The sequence below is a fragment of the Psilocybe cubensis genome, chromosome 1, assembly GCF_017499595.1.
Source record: "Psilocybe cubensis strain MGC-MH-2018 chromosome 1, whole genome shotgun sequence".
NCBI classification, from domain to species: Eukaryota; Fungi; Basidiomycota; class Agaricomycetes; order Agaricales; family Agrocybaceae; genus Psilocybe; species Psilocybe cubensis.
In genome coordinates this window covers 3120812-3147700 of record NC_062999.1, presented here as the reverse complement: position 1 = coordinate 3147700, position 26889 = coordinate 3120812, and the positions used below count along the sequence as shown (strand labels likewise).

Below are 26889 nucleotides of genomic sequence, written 5' to 3'. Positions count from 1 at the left end.
CGGCTACACCTGTACTGGTAGCTGTGACATCATGTGAAAAAAAAAGAAAACGAAAAGATAGCAAATTCCACAGGGTATGTATCACTAGGATAGCTAAATACATTGATATATGCCATGACAACTCATCGACACACATGTCGATCCCAAGCCAAAAGATCAGAAGTGTTCCTAATATCGACATCATTATCAATGACACTATAGGTGAAAAAAACATGACAACGAACCTTTGCAAACAGGAATTCGACAGACTTGTTAGAATTTTCAACGGTAGCCTCCTTGATTGCCTTGGCGAGAACTCCAGGTCCACAAAAGTATGTCTAAAAGATGTATATCGTTAGACAATCGTGTATTTGTAGATTACGAAAAGTAACGTACGCCGACTTTGGTTTTCAGTTGCGAGGTGGATCCGGGGAGGTATTGGCCAGACTCGATAGCTTGCCTCATTTGGGAATAGATGGCCTTCCAGTCTGGGCGTCCGAACATGGTACGAGACCTAAGGAGTGTCAAGGGGTCGTAATCTGCACCAGCATCGTTAACGGCAATGTTCCAGAGCATGTCTTCTCCAATCTTTTGGGTGAGGTAGATGTTGATACGGAGGAAGTTCGCTTTTTAAAAAACGGTCATCAAACAGCAAACCGTAGAAAAGATCAAGATGGCTTACGATCAGCTTGAGCAGCTTCGACTTCCTGAAGCAAGCTTTGGAACCACCCAAAAGACGGGGCATCACGGCAGACCCAGAAGAACTCGACGCGACGGAGAGAACCAAGCTTTCCTTTCTTTTGTCTGTACCAAATGTGCTTGAGAATGGACGCAAATGGTGTGACACCGATACCAGCACCAATGAGTATAGCAACTTCGTTGTTAAACACATCTTCGGCTGGTGCACCGTAAGGACCATCAATGCGCACGCTGGGAAGCGTGATAGAGGAAACGGTGGGGTCAAGTTCAACGAAGTCGCCACGAGAGATGCCGTATTTCTCATCCTTCTCAGCGCCCTTCATAGCAGCTTGAGTCATGGCAGCAACGACGGACGGGCCAACTCCCAGGCGTGTTCCGAGTGAATGTGTCCAGTCTCCAACCTGACGGATGTGCACTGAAACATATGGATCCTCGGGTGCGGAGGTGATGGTGAACTTGAGATGTCAAAAATCAATCAGTAAAGGATGTCATCGGAAACCATGCGAAACAAAGATAAAAATACGCACTGGATGCCACTGGAAACTTGATAACTCCGGGATTTGGATGAAAAGCCACTGTCCGGCTGTGTACTTGAAACTTGGCTTGACAATGCGAAGCTCCATGGCACCTAAATTGAGAGTGTCAAGGGATAGCAACCATAATTCACAAGAGATACCTACCACTGGGATGTACGAGGACCTTGGAGAGACGGGTAGCTCTGCGTGCACGGATCTCACGCCAAACACGTTCTCCAAAGTAGATGATACCGGGCCAGATAATGAACCTCCAGCTCAAGTAGCCCAGGCAGTGCTCAGTAGAGTAGAAGGGGAATGACTTGATGAAATCAGGCTCTGCAGTGTCTCGGACGAAGCATCCAGTTGCGTGAGTGTAAAGGCCGAGCATGAAGAAGAATGCGAGGTGGTGAGTGTACCAGAAAGCCTCGAAGCATTGAGCGCGGATCTTCTTGTGGGCGGTTGTATACATCAATACCATGATAAGCAACATGAAATGACCAGTTATGCCACCGGGTTGAGTGTAATGGATATCTTGGGCAGTTTGTTTACGGATTTCTGACAAACGAATCAGCCACTAGAAGAGCATTGCAAACGATCTCAGCTTACGGGTGCGTTCGACATTGATAAAGTTGACGTAGTGGGCGGTTGTGTGGACCATGGCCCAGAAAGCCATAGAGTAGGCAACCTGTCTGTGGAACCAGATGTTTTCGTCGGCGGGGAATGCCCAGGCGAGCTTGGGACGAATGACACGGATGATGTTGCGGAGCATGGGGAGGAGTATGAGACCTCCATCGTACGCCAGGACCAGACCCGCACCGCGGGACAACCAAACCGAGAATTTGAGAGTATTGAGGCCAGCTAACCTGGTATTTGTGGCCTGAATGCACAGGTTAGAGCGTTGGTCTCGAGAGCAAAACCAGCCAATAACGAACCTGACTCCACCAGCCATAGGCAAAGAGGGCGACATGAGAGCCATAGAACAAAATATTAAAAAAAAGTCGGCGTGGCGACAAAAACTCTCGTTGGAACCAAGTCTCGCCCATTATTTAATAGTATCTAGAAACCCCAGTAGAGCCGATATATGAACTGCCTAGTGCTAAGAAACTGGGACCTGCCAGGAAAAAAGAAAAAGAGGGAGGAGGAGCGAAGGAGAGTCGGAAGGGTAGATAAAGGGGGACAAAAGAGGGTGAGCCAGACTGAGAGAGGTGGCGGAGGAGACATGTATGTAATATGGCTGGCCCAAGGGTATGGGAACAAGTCGGCTTCCATGGCAATCTTTGTTGCCCATTCTGATCCCATCGGTCAATCCGGTCGTGACACTTGCGACCCAACAGTCAGGAATATCATTCATTCACATCATATCTGTCTACTTCTCGTCCTACTTACTCCTCCTCATCGTATCGGTATGCCACCATCGCCTCAATACGGTGCACATCAGTGCTGAAGCTACGCATCTTTACCTGCTGGCTTTTTCCGGCTTCAATTGCAAGCGGATCCGTGTCCACCCACTCTCCTGCGGGCACATCTGCAGATTCAGATGTATACGCCAGGATGTTGAATACCGTTGGTTCATGGATGACGGGCAAATAAGTCACCATTGAGATGATTTGCTTTAAAATAGCCCTAATTTCGGATTGAATCTCGGACTCCGGCTTGGCTTGTCGGCTGTGTCGTTGCGTTCGTCAGTGTTCAATAAACATCGAGCCCGCTAACATTGACCTTACCTTTGGTCTGGTCCATCAGCTGGGGGCTCGACCAACATGATATCAAACACCCAACGCTCGAGTGGCGTCCTTGTGTCTTTCGAGATGATCGCGAGTACAAGTTGTGTAACTGATCCAGTGAGCAGCCATTCTGATTGGTTCGCGTTATGAAATGGCCACAGCAGGATCTGTCATGAACTTACTCTGAACTTGTTTCAAAATCCTGTATGACCGTCGTATTAGAGCTCGTGAAATCCAGGTCGAGGTGGCCTGTAGCCACTCACCTTTCAAGGTAGTTTTCGAGAGCCAGGTCTTGGGTAACCAGAACAGTTTGACCGTACTTTTTTACCATGTGGAAATCATCTGAGGGATATACTTCGCGTTGGAATAAGATTCTGAGGGCAGAACTATCAGGGAAGAATCAACTACAACCTTGAGAACGTACGTGTTTACAGCATATTTGAAGAAATCAGTTACCAGAGCAGTCGATCCTTTGAGAGTAATAGCCTGGCGATTAGCTTGCTTTGATGCCATGGCGAGTTTGCTAGAAACCGATGATGAAAGAGACAGAAAGGGCCAGCTAATGAATTTGAAGTTGAGTTCGACGCGCCTAATGAACATAGTCACATGACCGGTTAAAGGCGATCAGGAATTGGGGCAAGTCATTCTTGTGCTGCTACTCTATACAACTCATTTGTGTTCTTCGCTAATCCTCTATGTCCGTCGCGACTCCTACAGGGTCGTCGCAATCTCCATCTGCTCCCTCTCCCAGTAATCCGGAGGCAGCTTCAGGTGTACCTGCGACAGACCGTCTCATTGTCGAATACCTAAAGGCACGCGGTCATCCATCTGCCGCGAAGGCTCTTCTCGATGAAATCGAAGCAGCCTCTCCCAACGAAAGCGGGAAACAAGGAGAAACTATATCTGCAGAAGACTTTGTTAAATTGCTTTCGGTTTTTGCGCAGAAGCAGTCGAAACCTGGAGAGAATGCCCTAAAGGACTCCGCCAATGTTATACAGGAGCTCACATCTTTGGGTAGTTCTGTCAATATCCAAAATTTGATTGCAAGTATTGGCACGGTTGGCGCGGAAGAACTTCTTTCACTTGATCCCACGGACAAGCAGGAGGGCTTTCGGGAACTTGAAGCATGGGTTGATGGTTCTTTGGACATGTATCGAGTATGTACTATTTCGCATGTTGATAAATTATTATGCTGACGGTAGCGACGTAGCCTGAATTTCGTCCAATACTATTCCCCATATTCTGTCACTTTTACCTTGATTTGATTCAGCATGGGTTTAAAGACGCTGGTATGAAAATAAATCAGATCCTCACATATCGTTTTATTTTGACCCGACCATTATTTACAGCAATTCGATTCTTCCAAAAGTTTTCTTCTTCCTTGGCACCATCACATAGCGCAACTTTGCATCATTTATCAACTCTACTATTACCTGCCCACGTACAGAGCGATGATCTAGCGCAACGATTTCGCAACGAGAAATATGCTATTCGAATGAGCCGTTCTGGATTTGGACTATTAGTTGGATGGCTAACAGAGGGTGTGGGTGGAGAAGCCTTAGGGGCTGGTGACGGTTTCACAGGTGAAAAGGGAAAGCGCGGTCGGGCAGCGGTCATGCGCGTCGTAAATAATCACCTTCGCTTTGATGGTGAATCCCGCTTTCGTTGTTCTACTGGTTTAACTATTCACACTTATTGCAGTCACGTCATCCAACCCAATATCCGTGTCTCCTTACGCATGGGAAGAATCAACGGGCCTTCTTTCATCGCTTATTCCTCAGGCCAGTGGAAGCAAAACAAATCTGACAAATCCACAAGCATTCAATGCAAGTAAAGGAGCACTCAAACTTGGTCAAGCACCTATTCCTGAAGATCTTCGGACTGAAGCGGAGCGCGTTCTTCGAGAGCAAGCTATGATGGATCGTGAATTGACCTCGCAGTATGATATGTCACTTTCGCGACCCATCGCAATGCCTCCAGGGGTCACCGCCCCTACTGACGCAGATCTATTGCCTCATCCTCCCTCATTCAAAACCATTGATATCGAACGCGAGGTCAGCGCTGTACGGGATGCCCGAAAACGAATACGACTAGAACCCTCGGTATTGGCAAACATAGATCCCAATTCTCCTCAAGCAAGTGCATTACGTGCTCGTGCCTTGCCCAGTATATGCGCTTATACACTTCATGACGTAGCGGAAGGGTGAGGATTAGGAAACATCATATGCTGTGTCAATGCTAACGCTCATGCTTCATTGCTAGGTCACCGTGTTGCACTTTCTCACCAGACACTTCTCTGATGGCTGCTGGTTTTGCTGAAAGCTATATTCGTCTTTGGAGCCTTAAAGGGGAAAAGCTGAAGGGATTGCGAAGTGACTTCTCAGCAAGCACGGTCAAAGACGGTATGTCCATGTTCTACCCAATGAGTTGATTCGTCTAATGGATATCATGAACAGCCTCATCCCTGAGTAAAATTAAGGAAAAGAAGGGCAGCACTACAAGAAAGCTAATTGGTCACAGTGGACCCGTTTACTCTGTCGCCTTCGACCCATTAAGCGGCTCAGCTGCGCCTCCAAAATATCTTCTATCGGCCTCTGCAGATACTACGACGCGACTGTGGTCGATGGACACAATGACAAATGTTGTCGCTTTCAGAGGTCATGAAAATCCTATTTGGGACGTAAAGTGGAGCCCGATGGGTATATATTTTGCAACAGCCAGCAGAGACAAAACAGCCCGACTCTGGTCCACCGAACGCACATCATGTTTGCGCGTGTATGCGGGGCATCTGAGCGACGTTGATGTAAGATGATGATTGGTTCGTGTTACCGAGGATGATGTTAAATGATTTATATCCAGTGTGTGCAATTCCATCCCAATTCGCTCTACCTGGCGACTGGATCAAGTGATTGGACAGCGCGTCTGTGGGACGTGCAACGTGGCTCTTGTTTGCGGGTTTTCATTGGACACCAGGGAGCTGTATCATCTCTCGCTCTCAGTCCAGACGGCAAATATTTAGCTACAGCTGGTATGTTATACGCGGTTTGGTTCGTCTGGTTGCGATGTTTATTTATATCTTCGCCAATAGGCGAAGACCTTGCCATCAATCTATGGGACATAGGTTCAGGAAAGCGTATCAAGAAGATGACAGGACATACTTCATCAATCTACTCCCTCGCATTCAGCGCCGAATCATCGTTACTTGTGAGTGGTGGAGCTGATTGGACGGTGCGATCGTGGGACGTGAAGGGGGCAGGGGGACCTCGGACCAAACCCCAAAAAAATGGAGCAACCAATGGCAGTCGCAGTTACGGTGAGGAGGAAAGTACCGAGACGTAAGTTCATTGGTTGCACCTGCCGTTGTTATGTTTTCTGAAAGCTGGCTGAAAATTAGCTCTGACCTATTAGCGACCTTCCCGACAAAACGTACACCAATCACAAATGTTCAATTTACGTCTCGAAATCTCTGCTTGGTTGGAGGTGTATATTTATCCCCAGATTCTCGATAACGCTGTCATGTTGTATACTTATACCAGAAATGGACATGGTCCTAATGTATCATCCTAAACAAAAATTATCCTATGGTCATTTGACCTGGGATATTGTTTGTATCAACACCAATTGCATCACGAAATTCGCACAATACCGCCAGTCTGAATAGTACTAATGTCTTCTACATCGACGACTTATGAGCAAGACGGGGTAACATCTAATCCGCAAGTGATATGCAAAATCCCTCCACAAAAACGAGGCACCAGTCTAATGTTGCTAGATTGTAGTTTCTTTCTGGGGATGCAGTTCAGCATCGGGCACTTCAGTGCCTTCGGATTCCTCCTCGTCTGTAAATTCAGCTTCATCTTCTTCGTCGTCGCTCTGAATATTTATTGTTCATTTAATTTATTGACCTCATGAATGGGATATGGGATAGATGAATACCTCATTTGATTTGCTTGCTTGTGAGGAAGCCAAATCACTAGAAGGTTGCGACGAATATATGTAATCCTCGTCTTCCTCGTCTCTCTAATAAAAAGGACAATGAATATAGTGTATTTAAACCATAGTAGCATCATCATTTAATAGCACACCTTCTTATTGATTTCCTCCGCCTTCGCATCTTCCTCCTCCATTTCGTGTTGGTTTGCATCGACCTCTTCCTCTCCATGGGCCAGTATTTCTCCGGCCTCAATGGGATCTTGATATTGCGCAGTTTGTTGCGAGGACACAGAAACGGCGCCGGGCATTTGTTTGACTTCTGAGATGAGTTCATTCTGGCAAAGCGGGCAAGCTTTTATTCCCTAGAGAAGTGGCTTGAAGGTACACAATATCCTTTCACAGTGTTTTTGTATATTCCAAGTTAAGACTTGACATAAACGACCCAAAATCCGGACCCTCAAAGAATGCTAAAAGACTAAAAGACCCTCTAAAAGGTCAGTGCTGAAAGGGCTTGGCAACATGTTGGTTGTTTTGGAACGCCGATTTCTTTTATCCAGCTGCCTGTCGTATAGAATAAAAAACTGGCGCGTACAGTTTTAAGGTAGACAACAAAGACGCAGGTGTGACTAGAAGGTGGAGAGATATGTGCAAAAGGATGAAATAGGAGTGCAATTTAGATATGATGTGCACGTGACCTCTAATTGGCTTCGCGATGTGAACCGTGACCTTTGAAACTCAACTCGTCCTCAACGTCCGACGGCCATTCCTTGCAGGGTCTAATTTACATCGTTTTTTTCACCTTTTACCCTCCATACTGTAAGTGAATTCATTTCCACTGATTATCAGCATCATGTTTTCTCAAATTTCAAATGAATCTTTTCCACTTTGTGCCACAGATGACAGACGAAACGATGGACATCGACAGCGCGCCTACGGTGGCTCCGTCGAACCAGAACATCCACCATTCCATAATATCCACGCACACAAACCAAGGTATGTAACAAGGCCAACTACACTTCGTTCCTGATGGATCTTTCAAATGTAATACTTCAGCTCCTCACGCCCCCACTCCAACAATTCGGGACAACTTTCGAGAAATCCAGGTGAAAGTTCATGTTCGCAACCCTGGAAGAGACACCTGGTCCTATCAAGGCAGGGGTGTAGTCACTCAGGAGGTGTCAGGGCACTCATCTCGCGTCGGTGAGTTGACCTCGAGGTTTACGCTGTTAAAATGATTTTAAGAGCATGTTGCGTCAGTTGTCCGAAGTCTGACCACTGGCAAGGTTATGACTGCATTTGGAGAAGTGCGCCCATCGTTCATATTGCATGATATCTCTCTGACTCTTTTGTGTTAACTTCAGTCGTCTGATCTACAAGCCGAAAAGCGGGGAAATTTTGTGGTCATTGGTTGTGTGGATGGAAACCGCGTCATATCATGGTCTTTAAATGTGCGTAATCTCTTTGCTACATTCATGCAAGGGGCTAATTTCACTCTCTATGTCAATTAGGCTTTGAACAATTCGGAGACACTTCGCCTTCTTGCGAGCATTGAGCTTGCTTGTTACAAGTGCAAACAGGCTGTTGCGGACCCTCGTTCTCATAGCAAATCTCGACGAAAGATAGAAAGATTGATTAAGGATGACCGAAGAAAGAGGCATCGCAGGCGTAAAGATCAAGAAGCTATGATCGACGCCTTTGCTCGTCAGAATCTGAGCCCAGAAACGCCGCAGGAAGTCGGTCCACCACAGCCCACGTCGTGAACAAATCGAACCATAAATCTGAACATGCACTTCCTTTTTTGCGTCCAGTAAATGAACTGTCTCTTCCTGTTGTAATAACTTAACACTTGCTTGAGTGATGTGTAGTATCTCTTAGAAATAGTTTTTTGTTTCTCCATTGTTTGTGGAATGCGAGCAATTATATATCTTTCTGACCGTGCAGGAATATTCGGCAACATATTATTGTTACTTATATATTAACGACGTGGTCTGAATTCGTTGACGTCTATGTGGTACTCCACTTCAACAATTACAACAGGTCCGCCTCCTGACCTTGGGTCTTTTACACCTGGATAATAGCGGGTTGTTACTAAAAAAATGAGCTCTGGTAGAGTAAGTTTTGCTTTGGAATAAGTTGAATAGGCAAAAAAGTGGGCAAAAGCAAAGCGAAGCCTGAGTTGTAATAATATAATATTCTGGCCTTTTTTAGTTGTGCTATCCCAAATGGCTATCCTCGATAATTTCGGGGTTCTGAGCAAATAAAGAGTGCTAGAAACGACTGGCCATCAGTGTCGTCTGCACATGACAATAGTGAATGGCACACTAAATGACAATCATAAATGCTAGTACTGTGATGTACGAAAACAATACATAAAGCACATTTCGCATCGGTACCGAAGTCTTGGACCAGGAAAAACTGACCTGACTAGTGGAATGAGTTCATAGAAGATCGGTTCGGGACTCGCTTCGCGAAGAATAAGGATTTGACCCGAGGTGTTAATGCACTTGCTCGGAGCACCTGGAAGTGAGTTCACAAGCGTGTGGATCTATTATCAAGTGGATGGACGTGTTGGATATTTTCATGCGATGCTCGACTGTAAAACGAGCGACAACCACGACAAAGTCTTCAAGAATAATGGAGAGTTGGGATCTGGAAGGAAATATATTTGCAACAGCGCACACAATTCTGCTGCCTGGTGAAGCCGTCTTGTTGGAATGGAACCATTCAATCTAGGCGTAAATTTCACAATGGTGGGGAGAGTATTTGGTGTACCGAGTTCAACGTAAGGACGAATCGTTTGACCAATCAGGAAAGTTGAAGGGTGCCCGAAAGGCTTCGCTTTAGAAATTTGGAGTATTTCAGATTGCCGTGCAACAATACTCCAATGTTGTGTATAAGTATAGGTGCGATCTTTCGCCCGTTGAGTATTAGAAACATTGTATCCTGCGCAGTACGGTGCCCATTCCATTGGGGTTGAGATCAGAGACGCAGTGCCGCATAGATCGAGGGCACTAGAGCATGAGGGTAGCAAGGTAAGAAGAAGTCTTTGAGGAGTTCAGTCCAAATCTTTAACCATAGAGCTGAGCTAATTGTTACAACGTCCGTAAAAGCAGCGTGCGTTATCCAGGAAACGTCTGCTGCCCACGCTATTGGCGAAAATTGTTTGGAGAAAATCCGCAAAGTTGTGTGGAAGAATATTCCAATATTATAAACTTCAATACATCGAGTCCCAGACCTTGAGAAAATCTTCGTTGCGAAACAACTAACTCGCCAAATAACCAATGGGCTGCAGTGGGGTAGATGAGTGGGTATCAAAGGGAGCAAAGTTGAAGTAGAGCCTATGACGGGGGTGATGTCGAGGAGGCTTAACATTCGGTGATGACAGAGGAGGCGTTCAACGGCAAGTCATCCTGGATATCTGCGGAGTTGTCGTTCAATGTCAAGGACTTTGTTCTGTCATGTGGGCCCAGCCTATCGAGCAATCGCCGGGTGTCCCCGAACTTTCAAACCCATCATATCATGACCTCAGTTAAGCACACGTAGTAAGTGCTTACTTCGAGTGTCCGATGAACTTCATCGTAAACAAATTTATGTTGGATGGCAGCTTTTGTATAAATCAATATCCCATATATCTTCTCAGACCTTCCCACTAGCAGACCTACGAAACTTGTAAAAGGCTAACAGTGGTATATTTACAGTGTACTTATAGATGAAGTAAAATAGCTAGTCCGTTGTCTAAATTACACCTTGGATCCAAGTATTGACAGCTTTGTCCTGTAGGCCTACGACCTAAAGTTTTTTCCCGGTCTCGAGCTTGAATTTTGTGATAATGTGGTATCTGGTTCTTCAGATGTCACCATACCGGGGATAGGCATACGTCCTTCTGAATATTGTGGTGGGAGCTCCAAAGGCTCCGCGCTCGATTCTGCAATATCTGTATGTATTATTAAACGTGGTGAAGGTTTGTATTGACTGCGAGGATCGGAGTCCGGCGATGTTGCAACCATAGAAGAATAACCGCTGAGAATGCTATGACCAGATGTACCGAACTGTGATGATGGACCTGGTGTGCTTGGAGGATACTGTGTCATTGACTGAATTCGAGATGTGTCAGAAGGGAAAGACTGATTTTCTGCTCTATCCTCTAGCATCATTTGTCGCTTTCTCGAACGTGCACTCATAGTCTCTGCTTCAGACAGAGGCGTGACCGTATACTGAGTAGGGATCATCAAGTAAGAAGCCCCTTCGGGCGCAGGGGACCCTGCATGCTCGTATACAGGATCAATTGGTTTCCTGGAGCTTCTTTTCTCCGTCGGGCCTTGATTGCGGCGACGTCTGACGCAGAATAGCGCAAAAGCCAACACAAGGATGAGAGCCGCAGCCCCGGCCACAACGCCTGCAACAAGGGGGGTATGCGAACTCGGTACTCTGGTGGAGTCAGGCTGAAGCGTTCCAGTCGGTAGAGGGTTTCCTGACGACGATGCCGTCGTCAAACAAGATTGATCATTAGAAAGGCGAATTACTTCGATGTTCGCGATTCCTCCGTTCCGTCCCTGCGAATCTGTCATGTAGAAAGCGATAGATGTCCCCGCAGTGAGATTTACTGGATTCCATGAAAAGGAGTCCCCGATGGGAGGATGGAAAATCAATGGTGGGCTCTGAGGTATAAATCCCTATACATCCGGTTAATCCAATCCATAATCGATTATTTATTATTTATGACTCACAATTATAGTAACGGGCTGGACCGCGTTGGGATATTGGCTGAAAGGAAAAGGTCTGGATGCAAAAGAAGAAATTAACGACCATGAGAACCTCAGACCAAGTGGTAGCAGGGCGCACTTACTGGCACTGGAACAGGTCATTGTCCGTAGAGAAGAAAAAATCCGCAGCTAATATGAGAAGGTGAGTGATCAGCACTGATGCACGTATAGGTACACACTAGGACTCGTCGTATTGCATTGTGCACCGCTGATTGATGCACCTACGTCAAACAAAGCAGACGTCCCCCCAGCAGTAACACCAGTGGCGTCTGATAGAGCGAAAAGTACGCGCTGATGTTCAGCAAGTGCAAGCTGTGTCGTGAACGTCCCAGCATTGTTTGCAAACGCGGCCGGGGGTATCGTTATATTGCGCAAAATTTGTCCAGGCTATCATCTAGACTGTTATTTCCACAATTTGAACACATTGAGGGCCGCTACGCACAGGAATCACTAACAAATTGAAAGGTGGTTGACCTCCTGCATGGTCAGAATTTTGGTGTAAGCATTTGTGAGTTCATAAAGCTCTCAGAATGAGTTTTTCGTACCTGTCCACTGGATCGTTAAATCATCACATTGCGTTGGATTGGTATTCGTAAAATTGAAAGCATTGACGACGAGCGGAACCAGGAAGGCGCTCAGATAGACCGCGCTCCCCCACCTTGCAACAAAGAACATCGATTCTTGCTCGGCTCTTGGAAAAAATGAAAATGTCCGAGTTCAAGTAGGTGCCTCAACAAGGACTATTATGCCTCAGCGCTCGGTGGAGGACTTCAAGGTCGAAGGTAAAGAGAACAACAAGGCATGTATGCCAGGGTCAGAGTTTGACGTTGAGAGTTGACTGGCTCCCAGCAAATCTGGTCGCCAGGCAAAGGCCGTTAACCAAGGGATGTACGTCCGGCGCCGTAACGGCACTAGCTACTTGGAGAAGCTATTTTTACCGAAAAGCTCTGATGTCACCTATTTCAGCCTATTTCTGACAGTTCTTTTTCGGTTCTTTTGGTTCATGGCGCCTAACTTGCGTACAACTGTTTGTGGACAAGTGATGCACTTCTCTGCATAACAAATTGAATTCTGAAATAGTCATACTAGCTGAGGCTACCATAAGATACAGATTCTAAATGAACGAATTTTTGGATCAGTCACAGGCGACGTGACACTACACTGATGAACAATAGCAGAAAGTCGGATCGACTGGGTCACAGGTCCAACGTGGACCATGGCCCAGACTTGGACTTGGACATCATTCCTTGACCTTGAGCAAAACCTCACGGTGGCCCATGTGTGGCCTTTATGTAGACCTGCTGTGGACCGTGTATGCTCTTTAGATGTTCCTGCTCTTGTTCCAGTCTTGTACCATAAGTGACAAATACACATTGTTTCCAACTCAGCCAAAACTTAGCTTGAACTTGAAATAATTTTAGTAATGATATTCACTGAACATCATTTCATGCATACACAGTGGTGAATTGCCAAATAGAATCAAATGATAGTGCTCTATCACATAAGTAATGGATTTCTAATAAGTCTGTGAATACTGACCAGTAAACAAGAAGGTAATAGCAGAAATCTTCACATAATGTCCATTATCATCAATTTTGTATAAAATTGGAATAGCAGGAGATTAATGAGATAGTACTGTGATAATTCATTAAAAAATGGAGAAGCTGCTGAATGATTCAATTCATCTAAACCCTCAGCTGTGGTACATGTTGAACGTCAATGACGGGCAAAGGTAACACCGAAATAACACCAGGGATGGACCTTGCCTTGGACCGCTGGGAAAATATGACCAATCTTCCCAGATCCACGTGAGGTCCAAGTACAAGTCCAGGTCCAGGTCCATTTGGCCCTCCCTCCCAGTCGATCCGACGGTCTCAACAATAGTCGAGATGTCAAATTAAATGAGTTGCAAACCCTCATCGCAAATTGTTCGTTTTGGACCATCTAGTTATACTTATGCAATAACTTAGTTATTGAGTAGAAAATATTGATGAACGTAGCCAAGAACCAGCGGTGAGCGAAGGTGCAAAAAAGGCCTCCGACTCGGTCACACCGCTGGTGGTTAGAACTATCAGTGCCGGTTCACATCATATCTGGATCCTTGTCAGAGAAATGCCTCCCGACTAATTAAAGCGCTAAAGCAAGCAACGCAGCGGTTCATGGCCTCTAGAGCAAACTGAGGCGTTTAATAACATTTTCTTTCTTGAAAACAAGGGGAGCCTATCGCGCAAACAAAATTACAAGTCCTTGATAGTTTAAAGATAAATAAGAAATACGGTTCCAGAACCTGGAAGGAGGCTCCATTGCCGCCAAAAAAGTGAAACGAAATAAATAAGGTGATTACCAATCATAGAGGGTATGTACCAGGAGGAGGACCGGCCTGCTCTGGTGGATGAATGGCAGAGCTAGGCGCACCGCGCCGCTCACTATATTGCGGAGGAAGCTCAACAATGCCGTCTGCATTGGGAGGAGGAATGTCATCTTCAACATCTGTATGGACAATAAACCTTGTTGGTCTCTGGTTTGACGCTGCTGCTGCAAGTGCAGCCTTTCGTGATGTTGAAATCGTCTCTGGTATTGAAGACGGGGGCCTGGTTTGCATTAAATAGGTTTCGGGTTCAATTCCAGGGGGTTTAGAGGGAGAGGATGACTTGTTTGGTTCCAAAGGCGACTGGTCGAGATACCCTTGTATATGGGGAGGACGAGGCAAATATTCGCTGGATGCATCGAAAGGACTGGGTTGATATTGCCCTGAGGGTAAAAGTAAATTGTGCGATGATGCAGTGTTTGGTCCGCCTGAGTGAGAATCCAAGAAAGGATTAGAACTCTGTGGAATGCTAGAATTGGGTGAATAAGGATATGGAGATAAAGGTGGCAAGTTGCTTGGTAGAATACCACCGCTGTGCAGCACACCAGACCCATGGTTGGAATCGTAAGGTAGATCAGTTCCAGATCCCATCCTTGGTGGCCGACTCGGCTTATTATCAGAGAAGCCAAGGTTAGCCTTTTCTTGCTTTCTCCTAAGAAAAAAGAGTCCAAGGGTTACTGTAACAGACAAAAAAATGAGGGCTCCAATAACTGTCCCTGCAACAGCAGCGATAGATATTCCGCTCTTGGATCCCGAGGTGGATGAAGGAGAGGAAGACGATGTAGAGGTTGAAAATGGGGGATTTGATGTCGTGGACGGCGAGGAAGCATTGAGGCAACTAGTGTCGTCGGATACCCCGACAGGAATAATATCGGAGCTCCCACCTTGACGTCCCTGGGCATCAACCAGCATGAACATCATGGACGTTCCACGAGCAGCATTGGCATTCCAAGTGAATGAGGTGGGCCCTGTTGGAGGCTTTAGCGTAGTCACACTCCCGCCGGGGACGATAACCTGGTCGATGCAATGTTAGACAAGAAACAAACCGAGCGCGATCGTCGTGTACTTACGTATATTGTAACAGGCTGTACTGCTTGTGTGTATGCTTCGATCAGGTATGGTCTAAGAAAGAATTGTGAATCGCAGAATTTGATATGCGAATGGAATGTATGAGTAGATTACCTGCATTGTTGCAGAGCTGTATTCAACTGGAAAGAGAAATCCACCCCTTGAGTAAGGTCAGTAAACCTGGTCAACAAAGTCATAGGCTGACTTACTCGGCTCTGTGGTATTGCAACTCCGTCCATTCGACGGTCGAACTGACTGCAGTTCGGAAACGCCTCCCGCATTGAATCCAGTGGAATCCGACATCATAATCGCCAATTGTGTTTGATTGTCGAACGGAAGTTGATAAGAAAATGAGCCCTTTCCATCATTGTATGCAGAAGATGGTATTGACACATTGCGAGGAGTCCCAAAGACCTTGATTCAAATGAATGCATGCACTAAGCGCCTCCGGAGTTGAAAGACATACAGGAATCAAGTTAAGTGTAAATGGCGGTGTTCCACCTGGTAAGATCAGTTTAGAATGCATGGTTTCGACTGATTCGTTAATTTACTCGCCTGTCCATGTCAAATTGAGGTCATCGCATTCTGAAGGCTCAGAAAAAGTAAAGGTGAATGCGTTGATGAGGGTAAGAAAAGGTAGAACGGCCGCTGGTCGACGAAAATAAGAGAAAAACATAGCATGAGGCAAGAAAAGACAGTGAGAGAGAATAAAAGTGAAAGGAATGACCGTCTGTAAAGGACAGGAATGTTGAACGGCCCTGATGTATGGAGCGAAGGGAGCGCGAATGCTTGCCCGTGGGGCTTCAAAGTATGGTTTACGTAATAATTAACGCGCAAATTGAATTTCCATGGGGACAACCGTTTGTCCAACTCTAGTTCTACAAATGATAACAAATTTCTCCCCTCTTCATCCTCTTTTTTGCCAGAAATACCCAAATGTTTTTCTCAATACCCATTTCAAGGCACATACAAATCCTCGTGAGGTCCCTGCCTCCGGATTTGTGTCCGCTACGTGGCGAGGCAGAACGTTCGAACGCGACCAGGGCGGACTGGGAAGACCCATAGCAAAGATAAGAGGGGACCTTGTGGCAGGCGTGGGCACCGGTGGGACAATTCCAGACCAAGAACTCAAAGGTGTATCCGGATATTTTCCAGAGGCAGTGGGCTGCTCACTTCCGTTGTCGCGGGCAGCAGGTCGTAACATAGACCTAAGAACTGGCTGAATATTGAAAAAGCTCCTGCGCTGACTCCTCTGCGTCTCAACCACTTCGTCTTTTTTGATGGGTTTGGGTTTCTTATCTTGAACGATGCAGGCTGCTGGGGCAAGAACGGCCGGTGTTCGTGATGTATCTGGGCCTACAGGTTCACCACCTGCGCCAACGACATTTGGTTGATCCATAGTCTGCACGCTGGAAGAACCTTCGTTGATGACGTTGGAACACGAAGAACCGAGTTTCGGCTTAATTTCGTTAACAATTGGAGTTTGGGTATTACTTTGGTAGGTATTTGGTTGTAACTCAGCCTGGTCGGTTGGAGCATTATTGGATAGTTCCTTCAAAACACGATCCTGAATAGGTTTTGGCTCCAAGGCACTAGTAACCTCGGGTGTAGATGCTGCATACCGGTTTGTATGTTGCGAGATACCACCTGATAAAATCCCGACGTTCAAAACGTCATTGTGATTATTATAGGCATTCTTCGTAACTTGCTTTGCCAACGACGCAGGTGCGGCGATGGTCCCAAACGTATTTTCGATCCCTGGGCGGGTATCATTGGAAGGAGGAACAGGGGGCTGCCAGGTGGTAAGCTTTGTTGTATCCTTGTCATTGACATCACGGTCTCGACCTCTAGACTCGGCCAAAATAGTTTGATCCGCGTCAAGCACAGGGCACCTTGGACGAACATATGCAGATACTCTAGCTCGAGGCGTCAAATTTAGTCCACGGATTGACTCAACAGTCGGTGTAACAGATTCAGAACCACCAACAACGCTAGATTCCCCCCGCTGAGTGTTTATACTGGCAGAAACAGAGGATTTTGAGGAAAACTTAGAGGAATCCAAAGGCTCGCTGAAGATGAAAGAACTAGCAGAACCTTTACGCGATGTCAGACGGGGAGGAGCTAAGGCTGCATTCATCACTGTTCGTGATTTACGAAGAGACGAAACCCGAGATAGTGTATTAAGAGGACACTGGGAAGACACTGTGGGCGGATCGGTACACTGCATATATGCGGTATGAATTATATGATGATGTGATGAGGGGCGCAATTCTTACCTTTCCTCTTTCTGGGGTTCCTTGTAAGTGAGTTATATCCTTTATCTTTGCAGATTCGTTTGCTTCTTTCATGTCATCAAGCAGATTTGATGGAGCAGCATTTTTATCTGGCCAGAAGTCGCCTGTCGATATTTGGACGCCCAGAAGAGGAGTATTGGATGCATAGGGCAGTAGAGATGTACTGGAACCAGGATCTAGAACACCACGACACTCGGAAGACGAAAGAGAAAGACTGGTCCCAGTCAAAGACAAAGAGGACAATTCACTAGAAACAGGGCCAAGGGGGCATGCAGGAGAGCTCACTAGAATGCCGTGCATCTCACTAGCCGTCGAATTCATATCAGGGAGGCGAGCATCGACAGAATCACCTCGGATTGTCTCCACTTTAGGGTCCTGGTTGCTCTCATTGGTGATGGAAGACGCAGATTGAGATGTATCCCCATAATCCTGTGATCTGATCAACAAGAGGGTGATAGAAGGAAAATCAGCAAAAAGGGGACAGAATGGATCATAGATGATGATGAAAATTTTTACCCCTCTGAGTTGATGTTCTCCTTCAAAGACTTTGCCAATCTTCTAGCGTGGGCGCGCTTCTGGTTCTTTTCCCACTTCTTCCAGGATTGTTCAAGAACAGATGGTTCAAGACGTTTGGAGCGCGTCTTTTTAGCTATCAGCAATGCTAGGTGTTCCCGTGGCTCGCCAAGGAGAGCAGGATCTATGCCGTTGGCCAGTTGCTCGGCGCGCTTTGCCTCTTTTTCTTGCCTCGCCAGTTCTCTGCGAGTTGGCGGGGGGAGACGTGGCCCTACCTTGACCATCACCCTACGTAGGAATGTGCAGAAAGTGGTCGTATTGTATATGTAGATGGTTTTGTTTGGTAAGGTTCAATGCTAACTCCGGCCCAAGGAATGTCATCATCATTATTTACGGCAACTACCGAAAGTTGTTTGCGAATAGATCAAATTAGACGCGCGTGACAACACAACTACATTGCGAAAGAAATGCCTTGAAAAAGCAGAAAAGACTAGCAATTCCATATAAATAATAAATGGAAAGAAACGAATAATACATGAATGTCGTTTCACCTAATATAATTCAAAATATGGGGACATTGCATATGTATATATTTAACTTTGATAGGTAAGAGGACGTTCAATAAAATTGTGGCGTATATAACCTTCCAGGTAAATTAGAATATAACGTATAGATGCTGTACAAGACGAAACCATGAATGAATATATCAGTCGTGCCATATCTTTTTGGCTGCTTCGACAAGAAGTGAGAGCTTCTTGATCTCATCCTACTCACGAACTTCAGAACCATAAACAAAAACAATGGAGCAGAGATACGTGCCTCTTCCGTGACAGGATTTCCCTCCCATACAGAGGCAAACCCGCACTGTGTGCTGATGCACAATCTGAAAGGATTCGCAAGTGAGCAGTGGATAAACGTCCAAAGCCTTTATCGGTACAAAGCACTGGATACTGACTGGTTCAGTGCGACTTCCATTGACCGCCTCGGACTTCCTTGACACAAAACTTCTGCCGCCTCATAGACGCGAGCCTTGATGTGTTCGATCGATTCCAGCTGCGTTCCACGGAATCCATTAGTGTTAAGGCAACAAATACTAGAATAGAAGCAGGTAACACATACTTTTGGATTCTTGGTTGTCACCAGCCCGAGGACGACCACCTTGCCCAGAGGCAGAAACTTCAGGGGTTGAAAGTCTCCCGCACGTTCTGTGTCATATTCAAGCTGATGAATATTTTGGTCAATAGGCCCTCATTGGATCAAAAATGAAACTTGCGTAAAATACATCTACATCCAATGCGTTGAAGACCTTGATTGCAATTCTTTCGTACCCTCCTTCTGTAAAATGCATACCACCCTGGAAATTGATATCATCCATAAGGTGATCAGAACCATGAAGCAAGAACAGACAAACTTTGAAATTTCCACGACACATATGAACGCCGATAGTCAAATCATCGGGTCGTCCCTGAGTAACGACGTTGATTGCGCGGATATAGGTGTCAAGAAGAGCTTCGTGGTCGACCCCAGCCTGTTCCATGCCAAAGATCATGTCGTCGTTACAAAAATAACAGAAGGTTGGATCATCGATTTGGATATGACCTGTGATTACGCGTAAATTGGCCTTTTTGTTGGTGCATTACTTATCAGAAACAGTTGATACTCACGACACCCAAGCTCGTATAACTCATTGATTTCTTCTCGAAAAGCTTTGCCTACGTCGTCAAAATATTCGTCTGGAAGAGGTCAGACTGTATAAACGGCGGTAAATACAGCAAACCCACCATCGCAGTTGTATATTGATAAGTCGTATGTCTCGTCGGATCCGTGTCGTTGATGAAACCAAGACGGAGAGCACATGGTGACCTTGATGTGTTTAACATCCTAGTTTGTAACATTAGACCTTCATTCCGGTCAATTATTATCACTTCGTTTTATACCTCCGGAGCAACCAGTGACTTGAGAAATTTGAAATCATCCACATAGAATGGTTGTGTCCTTCTGACCTTTCCCTAAGGGACAAAAGAGATAAACGGAGAAAAGAGAAAGGAGATGGTAAAACCGGACACTGACGTCGCAAAAGATAGTTTCGGCCTCTTGCAGCCCTGCCGCGTACATGAGTGCGATATGGGGAATATAAGGCTACAGTGTCCGACGCTGAGTACGCGAGAACAATACGATACACATTATGAGTATAGGACCCACCTTGAAAGCGGAAATAGGGCCTAATGAATACAAAAGTCCTTGAGTGTTTGGATACAGAGAAGAAGTGGAAAAGAGCGTACGATTAGGTACATATGTCATGCCTTCCAGCTTTTCAAAGACACCATCAAAAAAGTAGCCCCTAAGCCGACCACAAGAACATAAGAACCAATTCTCATCACGATATTATAACCTCACTGACCTACGAAGTTCGCCGTCTGTGACAAGCTTAATGCCAACGTTTTGTTGTAGTTTAAGCACATGTTTTATAGCTTCGTTCTCGACGTCCTTAAGAGACAGTCCATCACATTTCCCGGCCTCCAGCTCCTGGCGCTTTTTGTAAAGTGGCTTTGGGCGGAGAAGCGAGCCGACATGTGCAGCGCGGAACGGATGGTTTGTGTACACAGTAACAGATGGTGGAGACATTTGGCAGCGTCCAGGACAATGGAAAGAGGGTAGGACAGGAGCTAAAAGCCGGATGAAAACGAAGTGAACTTTGTGCGATTATCATGAGCTTCTTATATCGCAAACACACGGCGGGTTAAACTCTGAGTTGAGGACGTAATTGGATTCCGGGCACGGTGGTTTCTGTTTCTTTTTTGCTTACCCAGCCTGTGGAATGAACGATGCAATCGCATAGTCCAAATCTGGCCATGGACCACCGTACGAGCAAAATCCGTAGATAGTTTAAGCAGAACGCACGGATGGTCGGGCGGAATTGAATAGAAAACAAAGTAGCGAGCAAGTGGCATGGCATGGCATGGCATGGAAAATATAAAACAGAAAAAGAAAATTGAAAAGCGAAAAATGATGTGCAGACGCCTCAACTCCAGCTAGACATAAATGACAAAGATGAACCAGGGCTGAAGCCAGGAGAGAAGGATATAAGCCAAAAATAAAAGATGTGTACCATACGGAACACTGGACGGAAATGACACTTACGGATTGACTATGACACGGGATTGGTGCGATTAAGTACGCAAGACTCTGATTACATCCAGGTCATTTTAGAATCGAACCCAGGATAGAAGGAAGAAGTAGGTAAAATTCTGCCTAATACGGATCGCAGGGTGTGGCAGGGCGAGCGCCAAATGGGGCTTGGTTGGTGCAGCACCACTCCCGACTTACGGACGACCAAACAGCGATTAGCATTCAAGCGCGCAGTCTGCAGCACAGAATCCAGCTCGAACCGAAAAGCGGGTCCGCGCACGAACAACATGGTGCACTCCGAGGCCGGATTCGAGATAGCGCCGCGCAGCCACTCCCTTGCATAGTGGACCAATCTGTCAATCACTGATCCAGTGCATGATCATGAGTCCAAGGGCATACTAAGGCTGTAGCACAAACAATAATGGAGGTGAATCTACAAGATTACAGTACACCTCCATAAAAGGCAATTATCCGTGGGAGCCCTGCCGAGTTGCCGAAGAGCTGCTGGGTTAGGGTCTCGGTGATACCCGGTGGTGCTAGCTAGTTGAAATCAAGCCACCCGTCTGGATTGGGAGGATGGGTACGAGAATTATTGGCATCGGCCTCCCCGACGACTTCAAGACACAAGGTACGACCCTCTCGCCCCCGAACGCATCCCACACACCTCGAGCTCACTGTACACCTCTTCTTCCCCTAAATTTCAGACTAAAATATGGGTTTCGCCCACAACAACGGTGAGGAACCTCTGCTCGGATATCTGGCTGTCTCGAAGAGCTCTGTTTCTCTAAACACCATTGGCATCATCTAGTCCTCCACGCCAACCACTTCAGGAAGGACTGGCAGCGCCGCGTCCGCACCTGGTTTGACCAGCCCGGACGCAAACTTCGCAGACGCACTGCCCGCAAGACCAAGGCTGCTACCCTTGGTGTTCGCCCCCTCACCCTCCTCCGCCCCGCCGTCCGCGCCCAGACCGTCCGCTACAACCGCAAAGTCCGTGAGGGCCGTGGATTTACCCTTGCAGAGCTCAAGGAGGCTGGGATCGGAAGGAAGGAGGCACGTGGTGTTGGAATCGTCGTTGACCACAGGCGGAGGAACCTGAGCGAGGAGGGCAAGAAGGTCAATGTTGAGCGGCTGCAGGCCTACAAGGCCCGCCTGATTGTCTTCCCCCGCAAGGCTGGCAAGCCCAAGAAGGGAGACTCATCAGTGCGTATTGGTGTCTTAATTTTGGAATTTTACAGTTTTATCTTGTTTATCAGGCTGAGGACCTCAAGGCTGCTACCACCCGTGCCCCCATCGCTCTCCCCCCATCTGTCGCTCTCGAAGCCCCCCGCAAGATTACCGCCGAGGAGAAGGAATTCCAGGCCTTCAGGACTCTCCGTATCGCTCGTGCCAACCAGCGACACGAGGGTGCCCGCAAGGCACGCGCTGCCAAGGTACGGCCGTCTCCATCAATGTACTGGCAAGCACAAAACTAACATTATTTTGCAGAAAGATGAGGAGGAAGCTGCCAAGAAGAAGTAAACATGCCTTTTTTGTTGTACTTACTCTTTCCTCTCACTTTGTTGATATACACCTACCTCCGAGGCCCCACAAAATATTGGCGGAGAATGCATGCCCCGTCTTGTTGCACACTATGCCTTATGCAGACACCAATATGAACGCGCTTGACTTTCACGTACACACACTGAATGATGAATATGGTTCAAAACCCTGAGTTTGCGAGTGTGAAAAAAAACTCTAACAAATGGTCTAAAATGTAGTTTCTATGACCCGACTTGCGTGAACGCCGTTAACTTTATCTTTACCTCCGAGTCCGAATCTGGCGTCCGTGGCATCCATTTTTTTCTCAATGGCCTCTTTGGCCTCTACTTTTGCCACGGTGCCCATGATCTTGACCTGCTCTGCAACGTGTCTGAGAGTGTCGAGAACCTCAAAGTTGCCATCGACGAAGCCAAACTCTGCATATGTTAGCCCCTCCTCCTTGGCAAACTGCTTGACGAGTGCACTCGCACGACGGAGATTGTGTCGAGGGAGCCGAGGGAAGAGGTGGTGGGTTACCTGGAGGTGCAAGCCACCATGGATGAATTCGATCGGCTCTGCGCAAATGACGTCTGTAGTAGTACGCATCTGGCGATGCGGGAAAGACTCGACCGGGCCCAAATCACCAGTGGGCATGCTGAAATGGGATAGGACGATCTAAGTAACGTAATGTAAAAGCGAGAGTTAGCAAATAGATGACCGGGGGAGCAAATATGCATACCTGGACGTGTAGAGGGCTGGTGACGGCATGACTGACGAGGAGGTACGCGAGTGCCATCTGCCAGGATCCACACCCGTACAGCACTCGCCCGAACCACACCCAGAAGAACGCGATGCCTGCAACTTCCATGCGCCAGGCCCACCAACCGCCGCGCGCGCGTTTGGTGTCAAATGCTTTTTGGTAGAGATACGTGTACGAGTTAGCGTAGAGGTTGAAGCGGGCAAAGGCCATGACGAGATAAAAGATCTTGTGCTGGACGCGCAGGAGAAACTTGGCAAATGCATCAAGCTTCATAGTGCGCTTGTAGTATGATGACCAGAGGGAATCTAAGAATGCAGGAGAGATGGCAAAGAAGGGCATGTGCTCGATGTCCGGGTCGCTGCATAGTCGTGGGGGATCAGGGGGGAGCTTTGGAGTTGGGAAAATAGGTACTTACTGGGTTGGATGGTTAGTGACGACTTGAATGATGATGGTTTAGCTGTTTGTATATGATAGCCATGGATGCTGCACTTACGATGATGCACATTATGGTTCTAAGTTGGCTACTGTAAGATCACGGTGTAAAAATAAATCAAGGGGCAAGCGAACGCACCTGGACCCACCAGCCTATACTCAATCCACCAATATAATCGGCTATGATAGTTGCAATGATGCGATCGTAGGTCCAGTTGTGGGTGACACCCATATGGCCTAGATCGTGGGCAGTGAAGACGAGCTGGTGCCAGAACAGGCCGAGAAATATGGCGCTAGCGATGAACCAGCTGTGGGAGTAAGCGTAGGCGGATGTGGAGGCGAGGAGCAGATAGCGAGCAACCTCGGGACCGTAGCCCGTAAAATAGCGGGTCTTGTACAGGCCTGCATCGATGATTCGCTTGTGGAGCTTGCGATATGCTGCAGACTGACGTGCCTGCTGCTTGAGGGAAAGGGGGGTGGGAGGGGGCTGGAGAGACGCAAGAGATGGGCCTGAGAGGTCAGTAGTGTGAGCTGTGTTCTCCTTGAGCAGAATTGACGAGGAGGGCGTAAATTTAGTGTCTTCAGTAGAGTAGACCTCAAGGGCCTCCTTAAACCACACATCGTGGTTGGCCCCTGAGGCGCGTCTACGAACCCAGCCTGTCATGATAGGGGGGACAAAGGGAGCCCACACGCCGTCTGTGAGCTCAACGCGGCCAATAGAGTATCTGGGTATGAGCTTGAGGGTATCGTCCTGGTGGTTAGCCTCGATCTCATCTGTAGCGTCGCGGCCGACGTAGTGGAGGAGGGCGAGACTGCCGCCGGGGTGGGCATCGAGCCACTTTTTTGGGATGTTGAGGAGATGGCCGTGGTAGACGATGAGGGTGTCACCGGTGAGAATGCGGGCAGCGACCTGGTCTCTGGTCCAGAGAGTGGTTGCGCCCATAGTCCAGCGCGTCGAGGGAATTGCCGGCAAGCAATGGAGGAGATTCCTCTTTCGGGGTGCAAACTCGGCAGGGAATCCCCTTTCGGAGATTGAAATGCGGCAGAGATGGCACTTTCGGAGTGGCAAAGAGGGAGAGACTCCGCAGGTGAAGGAGACCTTGGCGTGTGAATTGCAGTTGAAACTATCGAGATGGCGGGCATCCATCCCTCCAGACAGTCCCAGTCCCGTCTCAGGTCTGCCTCTGATCCCTTCACTGACCCCGCCGCCGCCGCCAGACACACCAAGCAGCACCCTCCCCACCCTCCGCCCCCGCCACACAAGTCCCACAGGATGCCCGCCGCCGTCCACTCCTCCCGCAACTCCAGCCAGAACGACATCGTCGACGCTGTCCGCGACACCGTTCAGCTCCGCTCCGATCCCCGCGCAAAGGTCTCTCGCACCCAGACAGCTATGTGTGTCCTCTTTTCTTCCTCCTAGTTACCTCCACTCACTCTCCCCAGGTCTCCCACCAGTGCTTCCCGTCCATCCGGCAAGCGTTCCCAGTCAGAAGACACTACCTATATCTCGGAAAAGGCCCGTTCTCCAGCTCCTCCAGCAAAGTCTCGCTCCAGTAAGAAGGGTTCTCAGCATGCAGATGTCATCGACAGACTCGATTTTACCGGCGTGGGCCCCAGTGAGTCTCCCTGTCTAGATTGCTAAGCCGGAATCATATTCATGCCCCAATTTCCAACCCCAGTGTTCCATCACGACGGTCCATTCGATGCCTGTGCTCCATCCCGGAACAAACATCGCAACAAGGCTCCTATGTATGCCTATGGCCAGGACGACGCTCCTGCCCCACGCTATGGCGACAGTGCTTATCCCGCTCCCGGCGCATACAAGGCCTTTACAAACGACTATCCCGACCCTCCAAAGAAGAAAGTAGACGCCATCGCCGAGGCGTGGGGCATCCACGAGCCTGAGCCTTTTGAAGAGTTTTTCGCTGGCGGTGGATCCGCCCGTCCTGATGGTGATACCCCTGCAAGCTCCATCTACAACGGCAAAGAGCGAAATGTACCTGCCTCGTCATCGAGGCGCCCCACCAAGGACACCCGCGATTCCCGGGAGGGCCGGCCTCATGTTGCCGCACGTAGGTCTCTCGTCCCGCCTCCCCAGCCTATTTTCGTCGCAGACGCAGATATGATGGATCCTCCTACGGGCTCTCCCCCCGCTACCTCCCCAGGTTTCCCAAAACGATCCAAATCTATCATGCAGCGCTTCCGAAAAATGCGCGATTCCCCAAATGTACCCGTCTCATCCACCGACTATGATTATGAACACCAGGCCCCACCCCCGCAGTCCCCGCCCCTGCCTGCCGAGTACGCCAATGGCAATCGGCCGACCCACAAATCCCAGAATTCGTTCCTTGGGCGTCTGGCTGGAGGTAATCGGCCTAATCAGTCCCCACAAGGCGAAGTTACGCCGAGCGCGGAACCCTTTGTTTTCATTGACGCCCATACCAACAGGGACAATAACAAAGACTTGCCCCCGCCTCCTCAGATGAACGAGGAGCCTTCTACCTCGGGCGAAGGCTATTTTGACAATTCACAAAGCAACGGCCTTGGCTCTCCTGGTGGAGGAGGCGGTCTGGGGCGGAAGACCAGTTTAATGAAGAAGGTCGGAAGGGTCGTGCGAGGGACCAAGTAGAAATGATTGTCACCCACTTAAGCGCTCACATATCGATCATGATCGGTTCCAACCCCCGGCAATCCAAGCCACTATCATCACCCTCTGCTCAAAATTCCGACATTCCCACTCAGTCGCGTACCCATCTCCCCCCGGAGCTCAAGGCCATAAATGGAGCAAAAGCGTAACGGTCCCTCCTCGACCTCAGGAATCAACACTCCCGCCTATCTCTTTCTTGTATTTAATTGGATATCTCCTCCGCCTTTTACCATGTTTTGTTCGAATGGACCCTTTAACGCCTCACCATTCCATCCAGCTACGATCTCCGCTCCCACCCTCCTTTCTCTTTAGTTTCTTTTCTTCTTGTGTTTCCTGTCCTTTTTCTTCCTTTATTCACTTCAGATCCTATGTCTACTGAACTGACAAGATTCAACCTCATGCCTTTCCTTTTTTTTTTGTTCCCTTAATATTCGAAATGACCCACTTTGACGCCCCCCACCTACGGAACCCCAACGACGACGTCATGTTAAGCGATCATCCTCGGCCTATCCACTGTACGCCAAACCAAATTTTTCACCTGCTT

General features: G+C 47.8%; 12 protein-coding genes across 12 annotated transcripts; 4 read left to right on the top strand and 8 right to left on the bottom strand.

The window, feature by feature from the left end:
• Positions 1–156: 156 nt before the first annotated feature.
• On the bottom strand, positions 157–2236 carry JR316_0001077 (NADPH oxidase 1; the record flags this gene model as incomplete). Its single annotated transcript, XM_047886890.1, has 8 exons — positions 157–168; positions 225–317; positions 376–605; positions 662–1133; positions 1206–1306; positions 1359–1748; positions 1800–2070; positions 2126–2236. 8 exons carry the CDS (start codon positions 2234–2236, stop codon positions 157–159), a joined length of 1680 nt encoding a protein of 559 aa, XP_047754636.1.
• A 339-nt stretch (positions 2237–2575) lies between these two features.
• JR316_0001076 (Mitotic spindle assembly checkpoint protein MAD2A) lies at positions 2576–3430 on the bottom strand (the record flags this gene model as incomplete). The annotated part of the gene is made up of 5 exons (XM_047886889.1): positions 2576–2858; positions 2918–3047; positions 3100–3119; positions 3181–3291; positions 3342–3430. 5 exons carry the CDS (start codon positions 3428–3430, stop codon positions 2576–2578), a joined length of 633 nt encoding a protein of 210 aa, XP_047754635.1.
• A 182-nt stretch (positions 3431–3612) lies between these two features.
• JR316_0001075 (Transcription initiation factor TFIID subunit 5) lies at positions 3613–6426 on the top strand (the record flags this gene model as incomplete). Its single annotated transcript, XM_047886888.1, has 9 exons — positions 3613–4074; positions 4128–4206; positions 4267–4566; positions 4619–5120; positions 5180–5319; positions 5374–5720; positions 5777–5945; positions 6006–6252; positions 6312–6426. 9 exons carry the CDS (start codon positions 3613–3615, stop codon positions 6424–6426), a joined length of 2361 nt encoding a protein of 786 aa, XP_047754634.1.
• Positions 6427–6685: 259 nt separating this feature from the next.
• Positions 6686–7158, bottom strand: JR316_0001074 (uncharacterized protein; the record flags this gene model as incomplete). The annotated part of the gene is made up of 3 exons (XM_047886887.1): positions 6686–6790; positions 6854–6937; positions 7003–7158. 3 exons carry the CDS (start codon positions 7156–7158, stop codon positions 6686–6688), a joined length of 345 nt encoding a protein of 114 aa, XP_047754633.1.
• A 561-nt stretch (positions 7159–7719) lies between these two features.
• JR316_0001073 (uncharacterized protein) lies at positions 7720–8610 on the top strand (the record flags this gene model as incomplete). The annotated part of the gene is made up of 5 exons (XM_047886886.1): positions 7720–7843; positions 7904–8050; positions 8108–8154; positions 8212–8298; positions 8359–8610. 5 exons carry the CDS (start codon positions 7720–7722, stop codon positions 8608–8610), a joined length of 657 nt encoding a protein of 218 aa, XP_047754632.1.
• Positions 8611–10632: 2022 nt separating this feature from the next.
• JR316_0001072 (uncharacterized protein) lies at positions 10633–12288 on the bottom strand (the record flags this gene model as incomplete). The annotated part of the gene is made up of 6 exons (XM_047886885.1): positions 10633–11523; positions 11578–11629; positions 11697–11742; positions 11793–12000; positions 12056–12090; positions 12159–12288. The coding sequence occupies 6 exons, from the start codon at positions 12286–12288 to the stop codon at positions 10633–10635; spliced, it is 1362 nt and encodes a 453-aa protein (XP_047754631.1).
• Positions 12289–13960: 1672 nt separating this feature from the next.
• JR316_0001071 (uncharacterized protein) lies at positions 13961–18140 on the bottom strand (the record flags this gene model as incomplete). Its single annotated transcript, XM_047886884.1, has 7 exons — positions 13961–14995; positions 15052–15103; positions 15164–15179; positions 15259–15463; positions 16020–17270; positions 17326–17779; positions 17860–18140. The coding sequence occupies 7 exons, from the start codon at positions 18138–18140 to the stop codon at positions 13961–13963; spliced, it is 3294 nt and encodes a 1097-aa protein (XP_047754630.1).
• Positions 18141–18562: 422 nt separating this feature from the next.
• On the bottom strand, positions 18563–19405 carry JR316_0001070 (Putative protein YxjH; the record flags this gene model as incomplete). Its single annotated transcript, XM_047886883.1, has 3 exons — positions 18563–18622; positions 18976–19077; positions 19139–19405. 3 exons carry the CDS (start codon positions 19403–19405, stop codon positions 18563–18565), a joined length of 429 nt encoding a protein of 142 aa, XP_047754629.1.
• Positions 19406–19787: 382 nt separating this feature from the next.
• Positions 19788–20481, bottom strand: JR316_0001069 (Putative protein YxjH; the record flags this gene model as incomplete). Its single annotated transcript, XM_047886882.1, has 3 exons — positions 19788–19865; positions 20059–20197; positions 20258–20481. The coding sequence occupies 3 exons, from the start codon at positions 20479–20481 to the stop codon at positions 19788–19790; spliced, it is 441 nt and encodes a 146-aa protein (XP_047754628.1).
• Positions 20482–21561: 1080 nt separating this feature from the next.
• Positions 21562–22506, top strand: JR316_0001068 (60S ribosomal protein L13; the record flags this gene model as incomplete). The annotated part of the gene is made up of 4 exons (XM_047886881.1): positions 21562–21613; positions 21794–22188; positions 22242–22418; positions 22474–22506. 4 exons carry the CDS (start codon positions 21562–21564, stop codon positions 22504–22506), a joined length of 657 nt encoding a protein of 218 aa, XP_047754627.1.
• A 228-nt stretch (positions 22507–22734) lies between these two features.
• Positions 22735–24641, bottom strand: JR316_0001067 (Delta 8-(E)-sphingolipid desaturase; the record flags this gene model as incomplete). Its single annotated transcript, XM_047886880.1, has 5 exons — positions 22735–23181; positions 23246–23624; positions 23682–23703; positions 23760–23778; positions 23838–24641. 5 exons carry the CDS (start codon positions 24639–24641, stop codon positions 22735–22737), a joined length of 1671 nt encoding a protein of 556 aa, XP_047754626.1.
• Positions 24642–24830: 189 nt separating this feature from the next.
• JR316_0001066 (Protein PAL1) lies at positions 24831–26327 on the top strand (the record flags this gene model as incomplete). The annotated part of the gene is made up of 3 exons (XM_047886879.1): positions 24831–25093; positions 25142–25314; positions 25378–26327. The coding sequence occupies 3 exons, from the start codon at positions 24831–24833 to the stop codon at positions 26325–26327; spliced, it is 1386 nt and encodes a 461-aa protein (XP_047754625.1).
• Positions 26328–26889: the final 562 nt, after the last annotated feature.